Source organism: Hippoglossus hippoglossus, chromosome 20 (assembly GCF_009819705.1).
Source record: "Hippoglossus hippoglossus isolate fHipHip1 chromosome 20, fHipHip1.pri, whole genome shotgun sequence".
NCBI lineage: Eukaryota > Metazoa > Chordata > Actinopteri > Pleuronectiformes > Pleuronectidae > Hippoglossus > Hippoglossus hippoglossus.
Window position 1 is genome coordinate 12,584,654 of NC_047170.1, and position 24,600 is coordinate 12,609,253.

Consider the following 24,600-nt stretch of genomic DNA (forward strand, 5'->3'; position numbering starts at 1 on the left):
TATTGAGATACTGACTTTATTCATTTCTTGCCTGGTTGAAATGCTCTGCTTGTGCCTTGTTGTGTTTCATTTGGTTTCTTTTGGAAAGTCCCTTGTGTTCCATGCTCGGCAAGTGCTAGACAAACTGTATCATTCTTTCAAATTCTGACTTATATTAATCATTGCTGCCTGAAAACCAACAACACAAGTAGCCCACAATAACAGTTTTAGACGGAACTTTTCTCTACTTGTTTTGTCAAGTTTGTTGGGATAACTACCACAGACTGTATACTCTCATCTCTTTAGGCTAATTACACCTACTGGGATCTAGTGCTGTAACACTTCACGTAATGTCGTGATACGTTTGTCCTCAATCACACAGTATTGAGATTGAAGAGACATTAAACTGCACATTTTGACACATTAAGCTTCTCTTGACTCTCTAGGTTATTAAAACAATTTATTGGAATTAATTGAACGTTAATGTGTAATTTTACACATGTTTTTGTGTTTTCCTTTAAAATGCTATCCCTATAATACAATATCACAAAATGTTGAAATTATTAAAATAAAAAAAATAACTGTTTCCATCCTTAAATTCTTCAATATATTATTTAGAATGGAAAACTAAAAGGGGGGAAATAAGTGGTAAACGAACAGGAAATGTCAGGCATATAGAAATATGCTATACTGAGAATAAAAGTATAGAGAGTAAAATAGAGTATAGAGGATAAAAATAATAGTATAGGATTTTTCCATATACACTATACTCAAAACAAGGGCATGATTCCTTGTTTGAAAAAATAAATAAAACTTGGCTGATGCTGAATTAAAACAGCAGATTTGTTGATTTAATACAAATAGTTGACAGGGATGAGTCGTGTGACTGAAGTCTAAGATGTGAACAACAGAGCCTCATCGTGAATTAACTCGTGTCTTGAGTTAATTAAGCAAGAGTTAATGCTGTGAAGACATTTCTCCCATTTGTCATCTGCGACAGCTGCTTCTATCTCGCTCTGCCGTATGCAAACACAGAGAATCACATGTTGTTGTTTGTTTTTATGACAAAATGTCAACCGAGACACACAAGACGTTCTTTAATGTAAAAACAGAGTGCCATGAAATTGGATGAGCACATGGTCTTTACTAATTAACCCGTAACCTTTCCTCTGGCGGCTTTTAAGGAGAGGCGTAATATTTTTAGCCTCGCTGGTTGTGAGGACGAATGGAAAATGTCCTTAGCATGTTCAATCCATGGAGCTGCTTCTTATTGGATGCACTGAGCACCGCAGCCTCCGGGTCCACGGTGTCCCCAGGCCTTCGGGGCGTCGGGCTTGTCGGCAGTTCATTTACAGTAAGAGGCGAATGAGTGGTTTGATTATCATCTCTGAATGACTGGGTGTAATCTAGAGGCACATGTGCACAGCTGTGTAGCATTTATAACCCATGATGAAGCTTTAATTAAATAAATGAATATTCAAATTATAGAACAAAGGAAAACAAACATCTCATCCCCTTCATTTTGATTTATAACCTGATTGTACCCCCCGTGAATTTATGTTTCTCTTAATCTCTAACTTGTATTGAATATTGATCTGGTTATTGTGAGGGTTCAGAAAACACAAGCTAATCATATGGTTTATTGAGGTTTGCCTCATGATTACCGTGTACTGGAGATTCCTCTCAAATCCTAACGTGCGTCAATAAATCAAGGCACGCACACACACATGTACACACCTGGTGCCTCATCATCACAAGCACACTCAGTGGAACAAAGCTGAGTCGACGCAATGGCACAAAGTGTCAGGGGAGCAGGTGTTTATGCCTCGGTGAGAAATAAGAGAGCTTGAGATGTGGGCTGAGAAACACCGACCCCCTCTCATCCTGCAGCTATCCACGGTCCACCTTCTCTTTTATCCTCCCACAGACATCTTTGATCTTTACTCATTCCACTTCGTTCCTGTTTGGCTTTACTCCTTCCTCCCATCATCCTTTATCTCGTTCTGTGCTTTTCACTCAGATTCATTCTCCGTCTGTGTCACAGTTGCTTCTCTTTTTCTGCCCCGAAATTGCCCAATATCCTTCCCGGAGCACTTTCACCCTCCAGCACCTGATGGCATCTTTCATCACAAGCAACATTCAGACGCACACATGAATATGCGAGCTTTGTATCATTGTGTAGACATAGATAATTACAAGGTGGGAAGATGGTTCATCTTTTTTTTTATTTTATTTACAACACACTGCAGCAACTCTGTCCACGACGGACCTGCTCTCCACATGGTTTACAATCGTGCTCGTTTTGTTAAGATCACAAAGCGCCTGCCTTCATCGGAGCTTCAGAGGAATAATGGGGAAGTTTGACCCATTAAAAAAAACACATATTTTTTCACTGTGCATAACATCAAAATGTCACTTTTTAAAAAATCCACATGGCAAACAATGCCTCCACGTCAAGATATATGACAATCAAAATGATGTGAGTCCTGGCAGGGACCACTTCGATCCTTCAAACACAATTCTGCTGGATGGCCTTGAATTTTGATTTCTGCATGCACAGGTGAATAACTGATGGTGAAGATAATGGAGTGGGGGGGGGGGGGGGGGGGGGGGGGGCTGGAGGAGGTATAACATCAGTTAATCCACACAGTGCGTTGGCAGCCTGCCTCAGGACGAGGTGGACTGCAGGTTTGCGATCAATCCATCAACCTTAAAGCTCCTCTATGGTTTCCAAACTCTCATTGATCGAAAAGTCCTGAACCGAGGAACTGTGCCAACGAGCAGTGCACATACTGTACAAGACATATCCACGAGAAAACACCTTGTGCTATCAATAAGACCTTACGCATGGGAAAAGTCTTATTTAAAGAGTAATACTGTTCAAATGAAGTCCCAGCCCTGTTGAGAAAGAAAAGCTTGAGTCTTTGTTTGAGTCAGAAAATCATAAATCCCCTTTTGTTTACATTTATTATTGCGTGACACGGTGTCAGTTCATTTCCATCCATCGCCTCGCTGCCTCTGAATAACTCCTGTAGGGCACAAAGTGTGTTTGCCTTCCTTGACCATGAGCAGTCCGTGGTCGTGGATTACAAAGCGCACCGGGCCAGAGTTTTAGCACTAGTCCGCAGCCTCATTTCCTTTTTAATTTCCTTTACTGCCTCCTTCCTCAGCAGCTGAGGATCTTGATGAAGGCCCGTCTGAACTCGATGTTAAAGGTGGTGTAGATAATGGGGTTGAGGGCGCTGTTGACGTACCCCAGCCAAGTGAAAGCACTGTAAAGTGCAGGAGGCACATAGCATGTCCTGCAGTGGGTATTCAGGATGTGAGTCACAAAGAAAGGCAGCCAGCAGATGAGGAACACGCCTGGTGTGGAGAAAAGGATGAGAGGGAATGCAGGGTTGCAGATGTTTGGAAAGATCAAGTAGAGCAAAACGGTGAGGAGCCAGAGAAAACGTGAATGTGAAATGTGGGGAAGAGTGTTTGTAGTGTAAATTTAAAGGAGAGGAAGAGTTTAGAAATGTGAAGAAGATGAAGATTAGAAGAGAATGAGGGAGAAAAAAGAGAAAATTCATGTTAATCACGATCACAATTCATGTTTGCTAAATATAATTTCGCCACTATATGCACAGCAGGTCTGTCAAGCTTGAAACTATGTACATGGGACAATATTTACCGGATTATTATGTGAGGGTTTCAATCAAAAAATCCTAAATTGTGAAGAATCGATTAAAACTGTGTCTGCTCATGAGTCTCAAACATGAGCCGACAGTCTTTTGAGTCTCTTGTGTTTCCACATTTTACAATTTCAAATTCAGAGTGAAGACCTAGTTACTGACGCGTACATCGTTACTACAGCAACCCCTGCAGATAGGTGATGTCTGAATCCTGATCAAATAATACAGAGAGACTGAAATTAAACAAAATGAAAACCATCATTAGCTGATAATGTGCAAATCTTAAAGTGATAATTAACTAACTACATAAATCAATGTGTCGGGTTTGAGCTGACATGAAAAAAATCCCTGTGCAAACCGAATACATTACATTTTCTAGCATAATATAGTTGTCTCCATGGAAATCTGCTTGAAATGAGACATTTAATTTGTATGTAATCAAAGAGCTCTGCAAAAAAAATAAAAGATTTCTAGAGGGAAATCTGTCCTTTTTATAAACTGAGTCACGCTTGTTAAAAAAAGCTAAAGAGGAATTAAAAGAGGCTTTAGCAAAGGTTCAGTTAAAACGCTTTTTCAATTCCCTGCACTTTGTGTGGTATTAAGCACATTTATTAAACAGGCGCTGTTATGTATCAACAACTATAAACCCTGCAACTTTTAAATTCAAAGAGTTTAATTCGGGTCACGTCATCACAGGAAATCAATGATCGTCTGGATGAAAATCAGATGGGAAGAAGGCTGTATCGAGATCATCTGTGTGTGTGTGTGTGTGTGTGTGTGTGTGTGTGTGTGTGTGTGTGTGTGTGTGCGTGCAGCCTTGTTATCACCGACACCAGTGTAATGTCATCAGGCACCACTGATTCCGTTTTTGTGTCAGCAGGATCTATGCTGTGCCAGAGCTAACTGGACCGGGCTTGTAGCAACCTGGCTGATAATTGGAGCGTGTGGAAGCTGTGTCAGGAGCTCCGGAGTGTGTGTGGACACAAACTGTGAACCTGAAGCCAGCCAGGAGTTTTTTGACATTTCCGCTTGATTTTTTTTCTGCAAATAATGCAGCAAATGCACATGAAGTAGGCAAATGGACTGGTATACCAACACAGTCAGACGAGAGCAGGGAGGCTGAGAGGTTACATATGGTGTAAAAACCAGAAAGACAGAGGAAGCAATTTGGTCGTATGTAACATCATTAAAATGTCCTGAATTGAGAGTTGTCATAGATACACTTTAATTTTCTCTCTCCACACAGCCTCTACTCACCAAGCACAATGGCCAGCATCTGCGTGGCCTTTTTCTCCCGCGCGTGCATGCTCCTGAATCGTGCATTGTTGGTGTGCAAGTGAGGCAGCGGCCGCAGTGCCGTGTGCGTTCGCCCGTTGGAGAGATCCTTCACCTCGCACCGCATCCTGACCGAGGCCTGTTCGTCCTGGTGGTTTTCCTCCGCCTCCCGCTCCCCCCGATCCTGCTCCAGATCCAGCTCTGTGCGGCCGCAGGAGGCGTGGCTGATGCTGCAGTAGTTCTGCGTGTCCACCGGGGGCAGCACTGAGTTCTCCACCGGTCCCGTCTTCGGGTGGTTGCGCCACAGACATCGTGAGAGCAGGTTGGGCTTGGAGGGAGTCAACGGCTCTACAGTCTGCTGTCGGCACAAAATGAACATGATTATCAGGAGATTGCGTTAATGCACAGGTCTCCTTACATTAGTTAGACATTAGCAATGTTTTGGTGGTCTGTGCTGCAGCTTTAATGTTTGGTGACCAGCTAAAAGGTTATATATACATATTGGATCAATTAGCTGCTAAAGAGATTCAGATTTTCTCTAGAAGTTGGTCAGCCAATCAATTATTACAGCTTTAAGGTGATCTTGGTATATTGCTCTAAATTCATTCTTAAAAACGTCTTCTACAGTGGAATCTATTCAATGATTACTTTTATTTTATTCTGCTTTGACTTTATGTGGAACATTTTGGAAGCAGAGTGGTACTTCCATCATGTTTTTTAAATCACAGCTGGACAGTTAGTATTCAACACAAATCCAAAAATGTGACTATAGTGTTTGTGCATTACCCTTTAATGCAATATTTCATTTTCTATAGCTTTTTCCATTGATCTATTGCACCAGCAGAAACTTTCTTTACTTTTTTTAATTCAGCAGCTACAGCTCCAATGAGCCATTTTCCTTTGGTGAAGGAAAAACAAATCATTTCCAGTGCGACCACAAATAGGAATTTTCATTTTCATAATCTTTTCTTTCTCACACACTCATCTCATCACGCGCTTTCCTCCGGGGGGAAATTACATTGTTATTCTCTCGGCCTTTGAGCAGTCTGGGCATTATGCAGGTGCAGAACTGTGCATCAGACCTTGCTCAGCTGATGAGTGACCAGGTGAGGCAAGGCAACAAGCCACGCTTCAGAATCATGATTTTTGGCTCCTTCTCAGGCCCCTGGGCTGCGACCACACAGCGGAACAAGGAATTCAAGTGTGCATGAGCATACACACAGACAGACCCACATGAAAAGCTAAAAACAGAACCGCTTTGCCTCCCACTGTGTCACAATACGCCAACACAGTCAGCATGAGAGTTAGGCAGGAATTAGGCTACAGTGCACTCAGCAAAACTAGAGCGCTGACAAATCTATCCACGAATCTCTCAGTTGACTTGGAATCTCTCATTTAAAATGATACCTACCACTTTAATCCTTATAGGTGACAGGTCTTGCTTCGCCTTGGGAGTCTCTTCTTGTAGACAGGTCTCCTGGGGAATCAGATGGCAGTTCAGGATAGAAAATATATTCCAAAGAAAACCTTAAACCCCCCCTTCATCCTCACACTCCTTCCCCATCAGTCTACAGGTAGGCAATCGTTGTGCCATTTACTTTGGAGCATCATTGCTTCATCTCCATTCGTCTCAGAGGATGCTTTAAACAAATCTCGCAGTGTCCCTGACACAGACAAAATACATCAAGTGAATTAAGATTAATGTCTGATATGTTTCCATTCGCTCTCACTGTTGAGCCACTGTGCGACTAAATTAAACCTCAGTACAAAAATAAAGACAGTCGCCTTTGAAACGTGGAAAAGACGGAACCACTCCTTCCTCGTTTCAAATGTTCTTCCAGTCGACTGAGATCGAGTCACATTATGTTATTTCAAAACACGTTGAACTCTCTCAGCCAGAACAGCTCCAGGACTTGGATCTTACGATGGATGTCTCAACTCATGGATGAGATCCCACAATCAATTATCTGTAACCTGCTGTTGAAACAGAGCACTTGACTGTGCATCAGTGTGCAACAAGGAGGGGAAATGGGGTGGAAAGAATTCGACCACATTACGCCAGAAACTCCAGGAAGTGCCTGAGTTGGTCAAGTTACTTTAATGAATTATCTAATTGCGTCTTTTTTTACACCATATTTTAATAATAAGGTAGATATATTTGACTTGATGTATCCTTGCCTGTGCTTATTAAGATAGAGCCATCATTGGATGATAGATGTTAATGGGACAAACATTAGAGTGATGGATGTGATCAAAGAAATGACGGCGTGTTAGGAAATAGCAGATTTGCACTAAGAAACCAACCATTTAATGAACAGTCCCACATTTGCACAATTTGCTGATAGTAGAAATGGGTAGAACATTGCTTTTCTAAGGACAATTTAAAAAGTTTCTTAAAACAATTACTTTTCTTTCACTCTCTTTTTAACTTGTGAGGAATACACTTTCTTTAGCCATGTTACCATCACTTAAACCTAAGCTTTACTTTCTGTTTGGTGCAAACGTGAATGTTAAGATGCTATGATGCTAACGCCAACCCCGACTGCGAACACGGTTAAATATTAACAAGACCTTGATATTGCAGCTTTATTCCCATATTATATTATATAAATAGTCGTTACTGTGTTAACAAGAAAAGTCCGTACGAACGTGCTTTTTAAGACCTTGATCCTCCCAATTGTATTGAGTGTAACTTTATTGCTGACGTTTTCAGAAATCGAAAAAAGCCATGAAACTTAATTTTTCCTTGGATAATGGAAGTTGTTAATTTTACTCTTTTTTCTTCTTTAGTTTTACAATATATGTGGAAAAATGGCTGACTTTCCAAACAGTATTATCTTTGCTCGCTGTAAGCCTTTATTGCATTACGTTACCCGACTGCTAGTTTGCTAAATCTTGTGTGTGTACTGTACTGCACTGTGGCAGGAAGTTTCCTCCATCTTTATATCCAGCCATTCATTATCAGGGCTGAGCATCGGCCTGTTAGCGCTGTCACTGTGGGCATGTTTGCATCCTGATGATGGATGGATGGGATGAATGGATACTTTATGGATCCCGAGGGAAATTTATGGATAACATAACAACTATATTCTGCTTGGCTGCTGACTTGCTATATATAAAGCTGCTAATTAGTGAATGTTTCCCTGCTAAGTTAAGATGGGTACGTGGCATCATCCACATTGAACACAGACACTCACAGCCTGTAAGCATTGCCATTGTAAGGATGGTAGCAGGGTGACATTAGCATTATATCACCTTTCTTTCCTCCTGCTTTTTCCCCCTCAGAAACTGATATTGTATAAATTAGCTCGAAGACTTCACAGAACACACTCCTCCTGATGATTTGGACTATTTTTAACTTGACAGGTCAGTTTAATTAGCAACATCTTCAGATTTATACACTGACAGTCGTGTCAGCTATAAAGCCGAGCTGCATATTTACATTCTACATTTGGCCTGTGTTCGTCTGAATGGCTTATTGCTCTCAGCCTACATTTATAGAAGAGTCTGATTCACTATCACACTGCTTCTCCCTCCTGTTCCAGCAAACTAATACTCCTGAGGTTCCTTTGACATCTCCTCCGATACAAAGTGACTTATTATCTCACTTATTAAAATCCAGCATTTTGGCGAGGCGCTTTTTACCCAGTGTCTGTTCTTATCCCTGCTACGTGTCACATTTTGTTCTGTGACGTTAACTCAGGCTCCGGGGCAGGTGATAGTGTGTGCACATTGTGAGTGTGTCCAACAAAAAAGGTCTAATATAAAGGTGAGCTGTAATTTGTCAGTAATTACAAGTCTCCATAATATATGTGGATGTGAATGAGGTGGAGAGACTCTCTGTAGAAGTTAAGAATATAAGATTCTATCAATAGAAAACCTTGCATTTAAGCAAGACTAAGCCAATTAGGAGCTCAAAAAACAGAGCAGTTATTTCCAGCTTGAACACATCAGTTTCTTATAACAGGGTTTGTAACGGAGGATGATGGCTTTTTTCTCAACACCGCTCTCGCTAAACTGCATCAAAATAATCTGCTTCTAAATGTTTTCTGTGATTTCTAAATTGCTTCAACTTAAAAGATATCAAATTTCAATAAAGAGTTAGTTTTCGTATATAAAACAACAGCATCTGTAAAATGACTGCCTAAACCAAATTGAAACCATTACTATGTGCTACCGTTACTAAAGCATCCTTCATAGAGTTCTGTTTTCTCTGCTGATGTTCCATTGTTTTATTATGTTTGGTCTTTCTTTGTAACATTGTTTAGAGGTCAAACTGTCAAATGAAGAGACTAAAGAGGAATGAACATCTGCCACAACCAGGCAACTTATCAATGCCTAGTAACTTATAAATAAATTACTTGCAAATTATGTATTGACCGATTAAGAGTATTAGTGGGAACATGTAAATATTTATGGGTTATTAGAAAGTCTTATCATAAATAAGAAATAGAAGGAAAGAGATTAATATAAGTGTCTCTCACAGCAGATGGCGGGGTGGAACCCGGCTGGATCTTTCTGCTGGCTTGGCCGAACGTGATCCTCTTACGCCTCCTCCTGAGGAAGACGTAGATGCGGATGTAGACCAGCAGCGTGACGATAAAAGGCAGGTAGAAGGACACCACTGAGGAGTAGATCACAAAGTCGGGGTTGGAGATGGAGCAAACCATGGGGTCATCTGAGATAGAAGAAAAACAAACAAACAAACATTACGCCGAATAACCTCCAAATTACAGTTTAGTAAAAGAGATCCTCTGATCCAGGTGCATGTTCTCCATCTTCAAAATGACCTTGGTAACTTGTCCTCTTTTCGAATTCTGTGTAAGTTCACATCTATACGGCGCTGCACACTCACAGCCATGACTGTGAGAAGGAGGTATGATTGATTTGACAATAATTGCACCATGAATTCAGGATAAGGGACTATTTGACATAATAATTACAGACTGTAGAACAATTTTTCAATCACAATTCATGAGTTAAATATCTATTAGCTGATAGCGCTGTAAATTGAAGCGAGATGGGATCTGAGTGCAGCTAGGAAATATATGGTGCATGTCAGTGGCATGAACAAACTGAGAAGTGATTTGCCTCCGCCTGGATGTCCCCCTGGATCAATACCACATCCCTCACATACCACACTACACACAGAGAAGGTATCTGGGACAGACAGAAACAGTTCCTACCCACTCTATAAACCTTCACTTGTTAGATTCACACATTTTTAGGGGGTTAAACAACATTTTAATTATTTTATCTTGTTCTTTTTCCTCATTTCATTTACAGGATGTAAAAGAATCCTGTCCCTATGCGACTTAATGTGAACCCAGTGATCCCTCCCCCTGCTGCTGACGCGTGGATGCATACTGACAAAACAGCGGGATTCCTCTCATCACCAGCCATTGTTTTGCAGTGGCCGTAAGTAGACTAAACCAAATGCCAGTATCTCTGAATCCCTTTACATTGTATCTGACTAATGCTCTTAATTGTGTGCAAGCAGTGATGCATCTGTGCTGCTGGCTTTTGAAATGAAAATAGCTACTGTTGATGTCTCTCTCTGCCCATTATTTTTGTTTAGTGGTGGATTATCCCTGTTCCCGCATCACAATGAAAAGAAACAGAGGACGGCAAAATTTCCTTTTTGCAGAACAGGAATGAAAACACGCCTCAAATGACACAATCTCTAAATCCGCAGTGACTTCATTTGATAAGATGTCGATCCATAAATAAAAAAAATTTAAAGTGACAATAATATTTGTAAATTTCTCTTTCTACAGAGCCACAAACTGAGATGGAGGTGCTCAAAGTAACGTGTATGTACTTGCAAAAGTGACATTGACAAACACGGTTGAAATTTAAGGAGCAGAGGCCAAAATATCTCATATTTTAAGCATCAGAATTTCGTCACACTTTGAGAACACTGAAGCGTAAATTTCCTGTGTTTCAACTCAATCGTAGCTGTGTCCCGATTCAGCGGCTGCTTCCTTCTGAGGCTGCATTTGAAGACTGACTGCGTCACAGCGGCATACAGGCTGTCCCATCTTGAAGGCTCCTCCAAATGCAGCCGAAAAGCAACAACAGCTCCATTGGGTGGATCCTTCTCTGGCCAACATATTCGAGGATTCATTGCAGTGGTGCAACATCTGATGTTTACTCTTTAAAAAGTAAGTATCGAGCTTCACCTCAACCGAACAGCTAACATGTTAAAAAACCAAGGGGGCATTAAAACTTCATCGTCTTGTCCAACTACAGCTCTGTTGCTAGGCGACGGCGGTAAGGACGGGTGAAGGTGTTGACGCAGATCCTGGAAATCCCCCCTAGACCAGACTGTCTCATTTCGGTTCAGCCTCCGTGTGCTGTGTAGACCCTTTCGTCCGAAAAGCTGACGTTAATATTTCAACTGGGACGTTCTATGCATTATTTGAACATGGTTTAAAGTGACTTTTTCAGCAGTTTGATGCCAAGTGAACCAACATGCAAACAACTTGTGTGTAGCTTTCTGAATTAGCTGAATTGATTTGTATCGATTGTCTTGTATTAATCATGATCTTATCGGGTTGTAATTGCCAGACAAATTGTTTGATGGGCTGAGTCTGAGCTGACCTGTGGTGTTGAAGCCAAACAGCAGAGGACAGGACACAGCGAAGGCCAGGACCCACACAGTGGAAATCATCACAGAGACTCTCTTCTTGGAGCGATGGGTAGTGTTGTACAGGACGGGCATCACCACAGCTGTGTACCTGCGCGCGCACACACACACACACACACACACACACACACACACACACACACACTCCAATTAGTGTCAGTCCAGTTGTGAAAATGTGCGCAGGAGATCAGATGTGACATTTGAATGAGGAGAAAAGTGCTGATATGATACTGTAGAGTACAGTAAAAGGGAAGTATAATTAGAGGGAGGAAGAGAGCGTCCCTGAAAGGAGTTGAGCTTTGAGGATGCCAAGAAATACACTGCTGTGAGACAGTGAATAATATAAAGACCAACAATGGAGGAGCAAACCAGCCATTTCTATTCAGAAATAATATGGTTATCCAGCAATAAAACGAGTGGAGCTTTGACTTAACAGTTAATCAGCACACTACACCAAAAGTGTATAATGAGCCTGTGAAAAAAAAAATGGCTCAGAAGTTGCAGCAATTATACTGGACCCCGACCCAAAATGGACGTGATGTTATGTTGTTTCGAGCCAAATAACTGCCATGACTGTTTATCCTCATCAGACTAATTACTCTGGTTCTTCTCAGGCCAAATTGCAGGGCGAAACCCGGAGCCAAACAGACACAGGCGTTGACTAAAAATACTCTTCCCTCGCTGCGTAACTCCGTCTTCACCCTCCTGCCATACTGCTGTCTGGTTAAATAAACCCTGAGATGAAAAAGCGGAGCGGTGAAAAAGAATGTGTTGCGCATGGTTTATTGATCAGGCATTGTTTCGAGTCGTATGAGGGGATGAAAAACAAGGTTCCTCGGCTTGGTCGCCACTCAAAACACGACCTGTGCAGCGAGTACTACGCCAGAACTTCCTCTGTGATGTTCTTACACTGCCTTTCGTTTAAATCTTCCTTTAAACAGTGCGACAAATCCCTGCTGCAGCGTGTGCTATGAACTTATAAATAAACAATGCAGAGACAAAGGTAATGCCGGTGTTGTACACTATCAAAGACACCAAATGCCCCCGGTGCTTTGCATTCATTAAGCACCACACAAAGCCAGTGATACTGTAGCCGCGTTGTTGACTCGTCTAATAATCAATCTCAGGGAACCACAGGGGCTCCGCATAACTTCATCCCTCAGAAGCAAACTATGGGCTGTGCACAAAAGCACTGCAGGACAAACATATGAGTCAGAAGGTGCGTTAACAAATGCAATTAATGGTACATCAAAATATGCTGAAAGTGTATATGAAGTGCAGATAATCAGTCCCCACACAGACATATTGTTGCTGCGAGGTCACATATTGAGCGGCTGAGTGAAATATCACTGTCATGTCTTTCAGAAAACATCCCCTGTAGGAGTTTGAAAAGTTCTGAAGAAGAGTAGTAGTCATTATTACAAACCAGTGAAGAGCAACAAAAAAACAGAATCAGAGGCTGGGAATTTTTTACTAAACTGTGTGTGGTCTGTTCGTGGTCTGATCTCCCGGCTCCTCCAGCATGAACACTGAAATCTAAACGTGTTTTATAAGAGTGTGAGTGATGAGTGTGACTTGTAGTATAAAACACTTATATATACAAAAGCTTATAGTTCATTCACAGGCATGGCTGCATTCACCTCACCTGGGGGGTTAAAAACGGCATCGTGTATCTAACAAGACACATCCAAGTTCCCATTAAAGGAAGGTGTCCTGCTCATATTCAGGTTCATATTTTTAATTTGGGTTCACCTGCTCTAATCACTTTCCTCAGACTGTCCATTGCTGCAGCTCCTCTTTTCAGCCTCTGTCTGAAACACTTGGTTTTAGCTCCTGTCTCTTTAATGCGCCCCTCCCGATAAAGTCCAGTGTTCTCTGATTGGCCAGCTTAACTACTCTGTTGTGATTGGCCAGCCACGTCCAGCGTGTGGAGTAAATGTCAGCCTCTGCTTTGTTAGGTACAGACTAGCTGCTATAGCTGAAGTATCGGCCGGACTACTGACGAGGTGTTTCAGCAGCTTCAGGATCAGCTTCAGGATCAATGTACATTGGACCTTTGACTTTTTAACTTTTAACCTTTTACATTCACAAAAAACCTTGAACACACGAGAGGAAGGAAAAACTGAAAAACCCTCATATGTCTCCTTAAGGACCCAGAATCCGGCCGGTGCTCCTGCTCTCTTTACGGCTGCAGCTTTAACGTGCTTTAATTTGTTTAGGGTCATTTTCATTTAGCACAGTTCTATTCGGGAATATGCTCAACGTGAGCACAATATAAAACTGGAGTAATTAGGTTTTAAAACTGACGGTGGCACTCTACATGACAGGTGCACATTAGGCAATAATAGAGGCCCACTGCAGTGGTACAAATAGCTCTACAAATGTGCAATTAAATCACCAAAAGCCAACAGATGCTGAGTAGAACTGTGACTGTGGGCAGCTGCACGCTTTGCCTGGATGGGAATCCAGCTTTACACATGATAACATCTTCTGGAAGCACACAACAGAAAGTCTTATTAACTGCAGACGAAGACAAATACTCCTCCTCCGTACACGCTCTTCAAATACAAACATACGCCTGACATCTCTGGTTCTCATGCACTTTATTCTCTCTCTGGATCTGAACTGCGGGTTGTAAGTTCAAAGACCCTATTAAATATTAAATGTGACACAACAAGAAAAACTAAGCAAATAAATAATGTATGTTGAAGAGGCACATCTACAGTAAAGGTTTGAACTGATGCTGTTGCTCCCTCGGTAATGCAAACATGATGCAAGGCAATTAGATGTGAACACACTCAAGTCTACGTAAAACCTTGACATTAAATCTTCTTACAGGTTCTCACTTAGACACACATGTATCATGAGGATATGAGACGGGAGAAACCCCTTATGGAAGGTGATTGGAAAATATTGTCTCAGCAGAGAAGATGTTGTGTTGAAATATCTATGAGATGAGGTGAAGAGAAGAGGAAGAAATGGAAATATGGAAATCTCACAAGGATGATGTTTACATCACGGATGATACACGATAACAACACGCACACACGCACGCACGCACACAGAGAGCTTGTGTCTCCATGACGTCGGAGGACTATAATTGACTTGCATTGATAACCAACTCAAACATTAAATATAGTTACTACTTGCCTAATCCGAACCTAAACCTAACTATACCCTTGACTTTAACCTAAATAAACCCAACGCTAACATTAACCTAAACCTAACCTAAACCTAACCCTGACTTCAACCTATCCTAAACCTAAATCTAACCTAAATCTCAATCTAACCCTTACACATGTCTTCACCTTAAAATGTAATGATTTACATTATGAGGACTTGTTTTTTGTCCCCATAAGGAAGACAACTCCCCATAATTTGACTGTGTCAACAGCTTTAGGTCCCCACAACATATGTAATCATTGGACCGCACACACACACACACACATGGCACACTCACCTGTCAATGCTGATCGCACACAGGTTGAGGATACTGGCGGTGCACATCATCACATCCAGCGTGACAAAGATGTTACAGTAGAGCCGGCTGAAAAGCCAGGCACCGCCGACCACCTGCACAGGACACACGGGCAGATTAACAACGCACACGTTTCCCTTCCCCATCTTAACCGTGAAGTGTGAAGCACCTCGCCAGCGCACACATGAATGCACTCATGTGGCAGTAAAAGCAAAGAAGCAGGAAAAATGTGCACATGAGATATGGTTTGGCTGATCTTACATTAAAAAGAAATATCCTGCCATGTTTTCCTTCATATACCCAACTCAGCGTTTATGCTAATAGGGGTGTTAATGAGACTAATTTATGCATGATGCACATATGTTAAAGTGGTCAAGCGTAAACTGTGATGATAGCACCATGATGGACGACATACTTGATGTTGTAAGCATGTAATGAGCGTTGAAGTTAGAGACCATGTCAAACACAGGGACTGAAGGTCATCCCATTAACCCCCCAGCTAAACCACCTCCATCCCCTCCCTTAGAGCCCAGCTCAGACCGACAGGCTTTCTCTTAGGCTTCATAATGCCTGGTAATAACTGTCTGACTAAGATGAATGGGATCCGAGCTCCAGCGCCTGTCAACTGAGTCTCTTAAATCTGGTATGGGAATATACGCCTACCTACACACACAGAGAGAGAGACTGCAGGCACACACACACACACTCAAAATAACCTCATTCTATATACCCATATGTGGTCATTCTGATTTCACTTTTGGGCACTTTTTAAACTTAAAAACGTGTTTACTTATCTTGGTCGGTGCCAAAAAATCTGTTGTAAAACCCTCCTCTGTTAAACACGGGTGACGTTATCCGAAAAATGTTTAAGATACATTTGTTGCCTTTATTTGGTGGTGTCAGTGGAGAGAAACTGGAAAGGTGGGGAACAGAGGATGGGGAAGACATGCAGTAAATGATTCGACCAGTAGGGAACAACAACAGGGAGTCACTGCGTCAGAGATTTACATCCGTATGACACGAGGCCTATTGGTTCACCTGAGATTTGGGTGTTCAGCTTGTGCAGATTGTGCAATGACCAAGCCAAGTTACATTCTAGGAACTGCAGGAACCAGCATGTATTTGGAGCTAAATCCAAACTGTGTCCCAACTCCACACCACATAGTGTTTCTAATCACGCGAGAAGAGATTCATTATATTCAAAGAAGTCAATATGAAAGCTAAAATAGTGTGTTTGTCTCTTTGGTGCACACACACACACTATTGATCCATGATTCACTACTAAAAAGGAAAACAAGAAGCTGCTCACAGCTGGAAAATGAATAAAGAATAAATTACAGGTGGTTTGAAAAGATCTTAGAAGATAAAACACCATCAGAAATGTTTTTTCAAAAGAACTATTTGATTGATATCTTGTGGTGCACCATATGTAGCCTTTCCTGTTACTACAGTATGGTCAAATTGATGCTATTTTCAGTTGCAACTAATACACTATGACAGTAAGTACAGTATACACGTTGCACTGCACCAGTTTGAATTGTGGAACTGGGACACAGCGTAGGGTTAATAATCAGGATATCTCAGCCTGTGCATCAATCTGACCTCTTCTCTTCTTGATCTCTCTCTCTCAGATGATCAAATTCTATGGAAGCTCAATGCTAAATCACTGCAGCACCTCTTTAATCTTTTACTATACAGCGCAGTGTATGCTGCATGTACACAACACTTGTTTGAACAAGGCACACGTTTGGATGTTGTGTACAGGGTGTGGGAATATGACGGTGACTCATATCGACGGTGTTTGAAGACAAAATTCAATCAAATTCCCAGCAGGAGAAACGCATTTAAAACAATTGGACAAATGTAGAATCAGTTGGCGAATGAATAGACAGTTTGATGTGGGTTGGAATGAGCGTTTTTACACTAACAGTGTAAGTAATGTGAAGTTACAAGAAGCATGCTTTTGAAGATGGTGGTGACTAACGCTGTGGCTGGAGCAGGCTCCTCATTAACACCCTGATACAATGATTGATTATAATTTAATGAGCTATTACAACCTGCTAACACTGATGCAAGATTCTCTCTCTGGGACGGACAAGGTCGACCACTCAGCTGTGCAGCACCTTCAACCTATATAATCATCAAGTTCCAAGTTTAGCATCGCCTAAAATCAAACGCACCTTTGTTTACAGATGCTCCACCCTCTTCAGGAATTGAAAACTTTCTCCTGGCGACAAAAAATTACAAGGCGGCATATTTCGTTTTCATATGACCTCCTTCCTATTCGGTGACATAATCATAGCCGATGATATAAGGCCCTGGAATTAATCTGAAATCAAATCTTGTACAAAATGTCTAATCATGCAATTCAGAACAGTTCTTACCGTACACAACAGTAATTCTAGACTCGCCAAATTGCACCCAAACATGCCTGACACGTGTGACAGATGTTCCCTGGCTCATTGTTGACTCACTCATATATTTTGGTCGTGTCTGAGACTGGAAAACTTATTTCACAATCATTTCACAAATATTACAACCGGTAATCAAATCATCCCCCGCAGATTTTCATTTTTGTTTTACACCTGAAGCCGGCAAAAACATTGTGGTAAAGAGAGCACATCTAATTTACCCCTCTAGCAGCCTGTGCATGGCAACTCTTATTATGGATAAATCGCTTCTCCCATCATCAACTTCACGGCCGTGAGATAGAATATATTTTTGAAAAGTTTACAGTTACTGGCAGCTCCCAATCATTTATACAAAGAGTCCAATTTTCTTTACTCCAAACCTGGTGAGACCACCTGCAATTTCTTGCTTATTTGTTTGTCTGTCTGACTTTTGCTAGAATTACTCAATACTTACTGAACATATTTCCATGAAGGTTTGTGGAGGGGTGGAGCATGGACCTGAGAAAGAACCCATTTATTCCTCGAGTTCAACAGTAATTCTAGACTCGCCAAATTGCACCCAAACATGCCTGACACGTGTGACAGATGTTCCCTGGCTCATTGTTGACTCACTCATATATTTTGGTCGTGTCTGAGACTGGAAAACTTATTTCACAATCATTTCACAAATATTACAACCGGTAATCAAATCATCCCCCGCAGATTTTCATTTTTGTTTTACACCTGAAGCCGGCAAAAACATTGTGGTAAAGAGAGCAAATCTAATTTACCCCTCTAGCAGCCTGTGCATGGCAACTCTTATTATGGATAAATCGCTTCTCCCATCATCAACTTCACGGCCGTGAGATAGAATATATTTTTGAAAAGTTTACAGTTACTGGCAGCTCCCAATCATTTATACAAAGAGTCCAATTTTCTTTACTCCAAACCTGGTGAGACCACCTGCAATTTTTTGCTCATTTGTTTGTCTGTCTGACTTCCGCCAGAATTACTCAAAACTTACTGAACATATTTCCATGAAGGTTTGTGGAGGGGTGGAGCATGGACCTGAGAAAGAACCCATTTATTCCTCGAGCTAGGATTAGAACTTCTAAAAGGCTAAATGAGGGGGTGGGAGTTGGAGCATTTCATGTCACTGCACAGTTTTGTGATGATTTCTAAAGGGCCAATAACATGTTTATGAAAAAAAAGGTATAACTCTTATTTCACAACAGTTGTAAATTGACAAAAGTCGGGGGGGGGCTAATGTGTAATTAGGAGACAATTTGTATTATAATGATCTTTCTGACAGATTTCATTAATACATTAATAAAACAGTGATAAAATCTTAAACAAGAAGCCATCAATGGAGCCATATTTCTGCAGTCAGCATTCAACATCATTGTGGACAGGGCTCAGTCACTGCTGCCAATACGAGCACTTCCCTCAGATATAAGTCATAAGATCAACTGCACCATGCAGAGATAAGGTGGCTTGCTCAAGGGCATGTGCAGTACCTGCTGAGGGTGGGAAGAGCGATACTCTCTTTTCCTGCCAGAACACATTGGCAGAGGCAAACCCGCAACCCCCGCGGTCACAACAAGCTAATCTGCCGTCCTTCAGATTAGATCTCACAGGGTGATGGTGCTTGCGGTGCCAGTCCTGGGAGTGAAATGTCTTTGCCCCTGACTCTGATCTAGTGTGTTTTTTCCTGACCTTTGCATTCTTTTTAAATTAATGAGCATTGTACTTTGGTGTCATACTATCTTTTAATGACCCTTTCCTAATGGGATTGTAAAGCTGACTCTGAAACTCATGTGAAGAGTTCCACTCTAAAATGAAAAATGTAGCACAGGGTCTAACAGCATGACTGCTTGCATGGAAGTTGAACTCATGACTGAATCCCGTCGAGGTGCCTGGGTTACTTAATTTACCTTTCATAGGATATAATCTTCTTTAATTTGTCCGACTCTGCTCACTGAGTGTGTTCATTTCTTTTTCTTTTCTGGTTGACCTGTGGCTGGAACCTCTGCCCGCTGTGATAAATGATGCTTTCTGCTGATAGTGTGCAAACTCTGAGCAGCAGGGTGGCTGCTTAAACATGACTCGACCTCAAGCAGCTGATTTTTAGATCTGGTGAGAAACACACTTGTACTCCTCATGTTTCAAGGGCCGTTTTCACATATAAAAAACACAACAGGGGATTGATCGGGTCAGATGTGTTCATAAAAATAGGATAATCTCAGTAACTTTCAGGTGAGGGCTGGTGGTTGGGTTGAGGCAGGATATCAGCATACCTGGTCGATACGTATTTGAACAACAGCTCTTCGACGTCTTTGTCAGCTTCTTCTACGTGTATGGCACCTCATTTTCATCCTGACACATTTGTATCACAGTTTTTAGGTCCGTCACATGTGATTGTTAGAAACATGATCAACAAGCCGTCTCGCTGGCTTATTATTCATTAGCTGTTTTCTCACACGGGGCTGGCAGGATAACTGACTCTGACATTTGCGTTGTCACTACAGTGCTGCTTGGACTTCAATTTTCTGCCGTGAAGAACTACGAAAACTAACTAACCAAGCGAACCTGGCAGGCTTTCTGTTTTTGGGCCTTAACCCTCCCGAGCCCAATTTTTTCCCCTGATTACACGTGCAGCCTAAAAATCCCTGAAGTCTGATTTGTGTTTGTCTTGTACTCATGCACAGTCCCTCCGGAAAATTGCAGGTCTGAGAGCAGCAAACGATGCATGTGCTTCTACAAACAGGGCACCTCTTCAGTGCTTTGTCAGCGTGTTACTTTGATAAAATGTGGATGCCCGAGGATCAGGAGCACTGGTTCAGTTAATAGAGCTACTGAACGGCAAATGACATTAAGGGGAGGTAGAGAAAATTAACAATTAGCATACAAACCATGTCACAGTAATCAACGAAGTGCAAATACAAATTAACAAGAAGCATATAAACCTATTTGCCTCAAAGGTCTGATAAAAATGAAACTCACATGTTTGCAGTCGCTTCCTCCTAATTTGAAGCTCAGTCAATTATCTCCAGCAGATGAAGTCATAATTTGTTAATATTCAATATATCCTTCAGCAATTATGTATAATCTGCATGAATAGTGAAACACTGGCCTGGCTAAACTACTTTTCATCATCATTACTGTCTTCCTATCACCCACATAGTTGTCACTACATAATAAGCTCCATTGACCTTCATCCTTTTCCTGTCTGACTCCAGCTTCTTCTTTCGTTGCAAAAGTCCACTTTGTCTCCCACGCAGCGCTCTGCCCTGTCTCCTCTCGTCTCCTCTCTATTGTGAGCTCCTCATTCACTGCCAAGCATCTGGGTTTTAATCTCTTCCACGTCCCCTGTAACTCTAATACTACCCCTCAGCTTTTCTTGCGCTGCTTTCCTTCGCAGTTCTCCATCAGTGACTCCCAACTACTGTATGCAGGTGCCAGGGGCTTTAAAAAAACAGAAAATCCATATCAAAATTCATATTTGATCAGATGATATCCAAATGTATGTGTTTTGGGTGAGGGGAATAATAGGAATACAAACTGGAGTAACTCTTTTAACCCCCCAGTTAAGCCGACTCTATGGAAGACAACAGGTGCCATGGAAATGTATCTAAAAAAATCTATGAATAAATTACAAAATATTCAATTATTTTATATTTTAAGGGACAATTAAAAGAGGAATCATTAGAATTCATGAATGGAATTCAAATCAATCAATAAATAGTTCAAATTAAAAAGGTTTTAACAAAAACAACAGAAAACCGTCAATAAACATATCATTATGAACACAATTAATGGACTTCTAAAGTGCACTTAAAAAGGAGAAATAAAGAACTGGATCCCCAAACTGAGAGAGAAGTTGTTGCATCCTATGATTAATTTGTATGGCTCTGCCTTGTTTTACCAGCACAAGGCCAAAAGTGTCAAAGAAAGGCTAAATGAAAAAACTAAAAGAAATGAAATGACTGAACAAATTGAACAGCTAATAGGAAAAGCAGCTGGGAAATAAAGTTGTTTATTCATTTTGGTAATCCACTTACCCTATCTATTCTTTTTAAACCACATTTTCAAATAGATTTTTTTTAACGGTTAGGTCATTTACATATCTGCAATAATTGTAATTAGCTTGTGATAAGTTATTTATGACCAGCTGAAATTAGTAGTTAAAGGTAATTGGTGAGCCAGTAACTGTTGAAGGTTCTAAAAGGAGCAGCCGAACTGTTTAGCTAAAATACTGAGAGTGGTACCGAGGCTACGTGTTGTATTAACAATGTTCATGTTAATACCTTTGTATATGTTTAAAGGACACATTTGGATCAAAAGGGGTCATGCCAGTGGGACAGGTGTCGGGATGTGCGGGTACGTCAGACAAAGAACGTGTGAGGAGTTCTTTAGATCAATGCTGAGATGTCGTGAATACAGACACTCCTCACCTCCAGGTACACAGCCCAGGGCATCACCAGCAGAGCCACCAGCAGGTCAGCGACAGCCAGGCTGACCACCAGGTAGTTGGTGGTGGTCTGAAGGGAGCGCTCCCTCACCACAGCCAGACACACCAGCACGTTCCCAAACACGATGGCCAGGATGAGCAGGGAATACAGCATGGCGTAGTAGTTATGCTCCCCATTGTCCTGCTCTGTTCCCTCCGAGCTCTCATTCCGCTCGTCCCATCCGAGGCGCTCTGACTCGTTCCAGAGCCGCTCAGCGGTACTAAACATCGCCATGGAGACGCCCCTGTGACATGGGAGGTGATATGTTTGGCAGACCTATCAAAGGAAAAGAGCATGCGTCACATAACGTCCTCTTTTTTTTTGGATTCACATGCAGACACAGACATCATTTCTCATTAGTCAGATGGAAGTGCAGCATATTGGCCATCAGATGATAGTGACAGAGGCCTTCTGGGAAACTGGCTCCTAGCAACTATAGGCAGATGAACTGATAAATAAAATGGTTGAAATGCCTCCCGGCAGTGATGCTCCTTGCCTGTGGATCACTTCTGTTGGCTGTACCCTGGCACAAGTGTTTTATTTTTCCCTCTGAATGAAAAGCGGAAGCACATATTGATGCCTCCTCGTGATACTTATGGAGTCAATCAACTCCATATGAGACTCAGCAGAAATCCATGCTCTTAACGGCAAACTTTCATCAACATTGCAATCAATTAATGATGGTTCCAGTCAGCCTTTAAAATGTAGCCCCCTTTCCTTCCTGTAAATGGTTTCAGACACATCTAACCAAGACACAAACTACTACGCAGAGACGGCAACTTTAATGAGGGGCTGGCTGCGTGAGGTTAGCTCATTGGGGAGGGGGTAATAACTCCGTGCTGCCACCCTGAGAGGTCCGCTTGGCTCCGGTCCCGGGCTCTGCTCCTTGCACTCCATCCTTCCCTCATTTATTCCCAATCCTCCCTATGTGGCACGAGTCCAGATAACAGTGCTGAGGCAATGCTCAAACCTGAGTCTAGATGGTAAATAAACGGATCCATCTTATCCAAGCTCCTCTCTCTCTGTGACAGAAAAAGTCTGAGAAACCAGGGACATTTTTAGAGCTGGCTCGAACCCAGGAGCCTTGTAAAGATTTCCTCAGTCTATAATTCCGCTCTTTCCCCACAATGGCTGCAGTATCATGTTATTGAGAATCTGGAGAAGCAAAGATACACCAGATGCCGATCACCTTGAAGCCTCCTAATGGGGGACGCAGCCCTGAGTTTGGCACAAAATTAGGTGCGACAGATCAGGAGGAAGATGAATCATTAAACATGTAAGCAAAACCACATCCATGCACACCCACAACATATATGCACACACTCATTTTTAGTCTGATTGTTTGGTGATGCAAGGTTTCATGGAGCTGCAGTTACGGGTCTGCTCGCACTTGTAGAACTGAAGTACTAATACAAATTGTTTTCCCCCTTCACTCTATTGTTGCCTGGACCTGTGTCTCCTATTAACCTCCAGCAGTCACTGCTAATGTGAAGTTCTCTGACCTTCAAGTGGGCATCACTAGAACCTTTAACTGCACAGTACACGCATGCACGGGCACATACTTGCTCAGTGTGTGTGCTCCTTTAATTGAGGGAAGGAAGGGTGTTTCACTGTATTTAACCACATAGAGACCTAAAGATAACTCAAGAATAATAATTGTGGATCATTTAGTTTGAGGTTACGCTCACAGGAGGTGATTGCTTTTCCTCCATGTTAATTTTAAGTCTGGAAATGCAGCTGCCAGGGAATCAAACCTTTATCGCAAAATTCAATTAAAACTGATAATAGGAGCAGGTTATCATGCTTCACAATCATGCTTCGAGAGATTGGGTTCAAATATCGTCCAGTAGCCAAACGCTGAGGAGTAATTACACATAAAAACGCATTTATTTTTGCTATGTGATGACCGAACAGAGCGCACGCAGGATGGCACAATTAGGAAACCAATCAGCACATAAGAATTCAACAAACAAACAGTGGTGCAAATGCAAACAAGAACCTACTTTCAACCGTGCGTAAAGGCAGAACAAACACCAAATACCTGTTTCTGTTTCCCAGTGGAGGATTCATCAGATGCCACAGAGGAAAAGCATCATCCGCGCAGAGTTAAAAGTTGTCCGGTCACCGCGTCCGGAGCTGCGAGGCGAGCGGAAGGAGCGGGAGGAGCGCTCGGTCGGTGCCATTGCGCACGGGAGAATGTGGATGTGTGAGTCAAAGCGCAGATGGAGCTCCTCTTCGATAGAGGTGAACGCTAAACACGCGCAATGCTCAGTGGCTCCGTGACAGCCGCTAACACACGCGCCTCGAGCTTTGTACACTTTGATTGTGCCGCCTGCGCTCACCGGTGGCGCGCGTATATGGTCGAGTGGAGACGTCAGGTGGCGCCTTCCTTCGCGTAAAAGTGATGCAGCAGCGAATTAATTTCACCAATCATTACAACCACAAAAAGATTCATCACTTAATCATAAATACGATATTTTTTTCCCACTCATTTATTTGGGAGTTATTACAGCTGCATGGATTGCGCTGAAATCATGCCCCATGGCTGTATTCCTCAGTATGACCCTGAACCAGTCTGGGTCGGGCTTTGCTGGAAGTGACATTCGCATTAAAAATAGTCTAATGTTGACCTAATAAAACCAGT

General features: G+C 42.0%; 1 protein-coding gene across 2 annotated transcripts; it reads right to left on the minus strand.

The window, feature by feature from the left end:
• Positions 1 to 1,546: 1,546 nt before the first annotated feature.
• drd3 (dopamine receptor D3) lies at positions 1,547 to 24,441 on the minus strand. Of its 2 annotated transcripts, none has more exons than XM_034572319.1 (8): positions 23,998 to 24,441; positions 21,900 to 22,232; positions 15,038 to 15,150; positions 11,532 to 11,668; positions 9,413 to 9,606; positions 6,340 to 6,405; positions 4,911 to 5,283; positions 1,547 to 3,342 (listed from the first exon to the last, which is right to left on the minus strand). In XM_034572319.1, exons 2-8 carry the CDS (start codon positions 22,188 to 22,190, stop codon positions 3,146 to 3,148), a joined length of 1,371 nt encoding a protein of 456 aa, XP_034428210.1. In that variant the 5' UTR covers positions 22,191 to 22,232; positions 23,998 to 24,441; the 3' UTR covers positions 1,547 to 3,145. The 2 variants fall into 2 exon arrangements, with proteins under 2 accessions (XP_034428210.1, XP_034428209.1); XM_034572318.1 differs by having other exon boundaries at positions 4,911 to 5,286.
• Between the last annotated feature and the right edge of the window lie 159 nt (positions 24,442 to 24,600).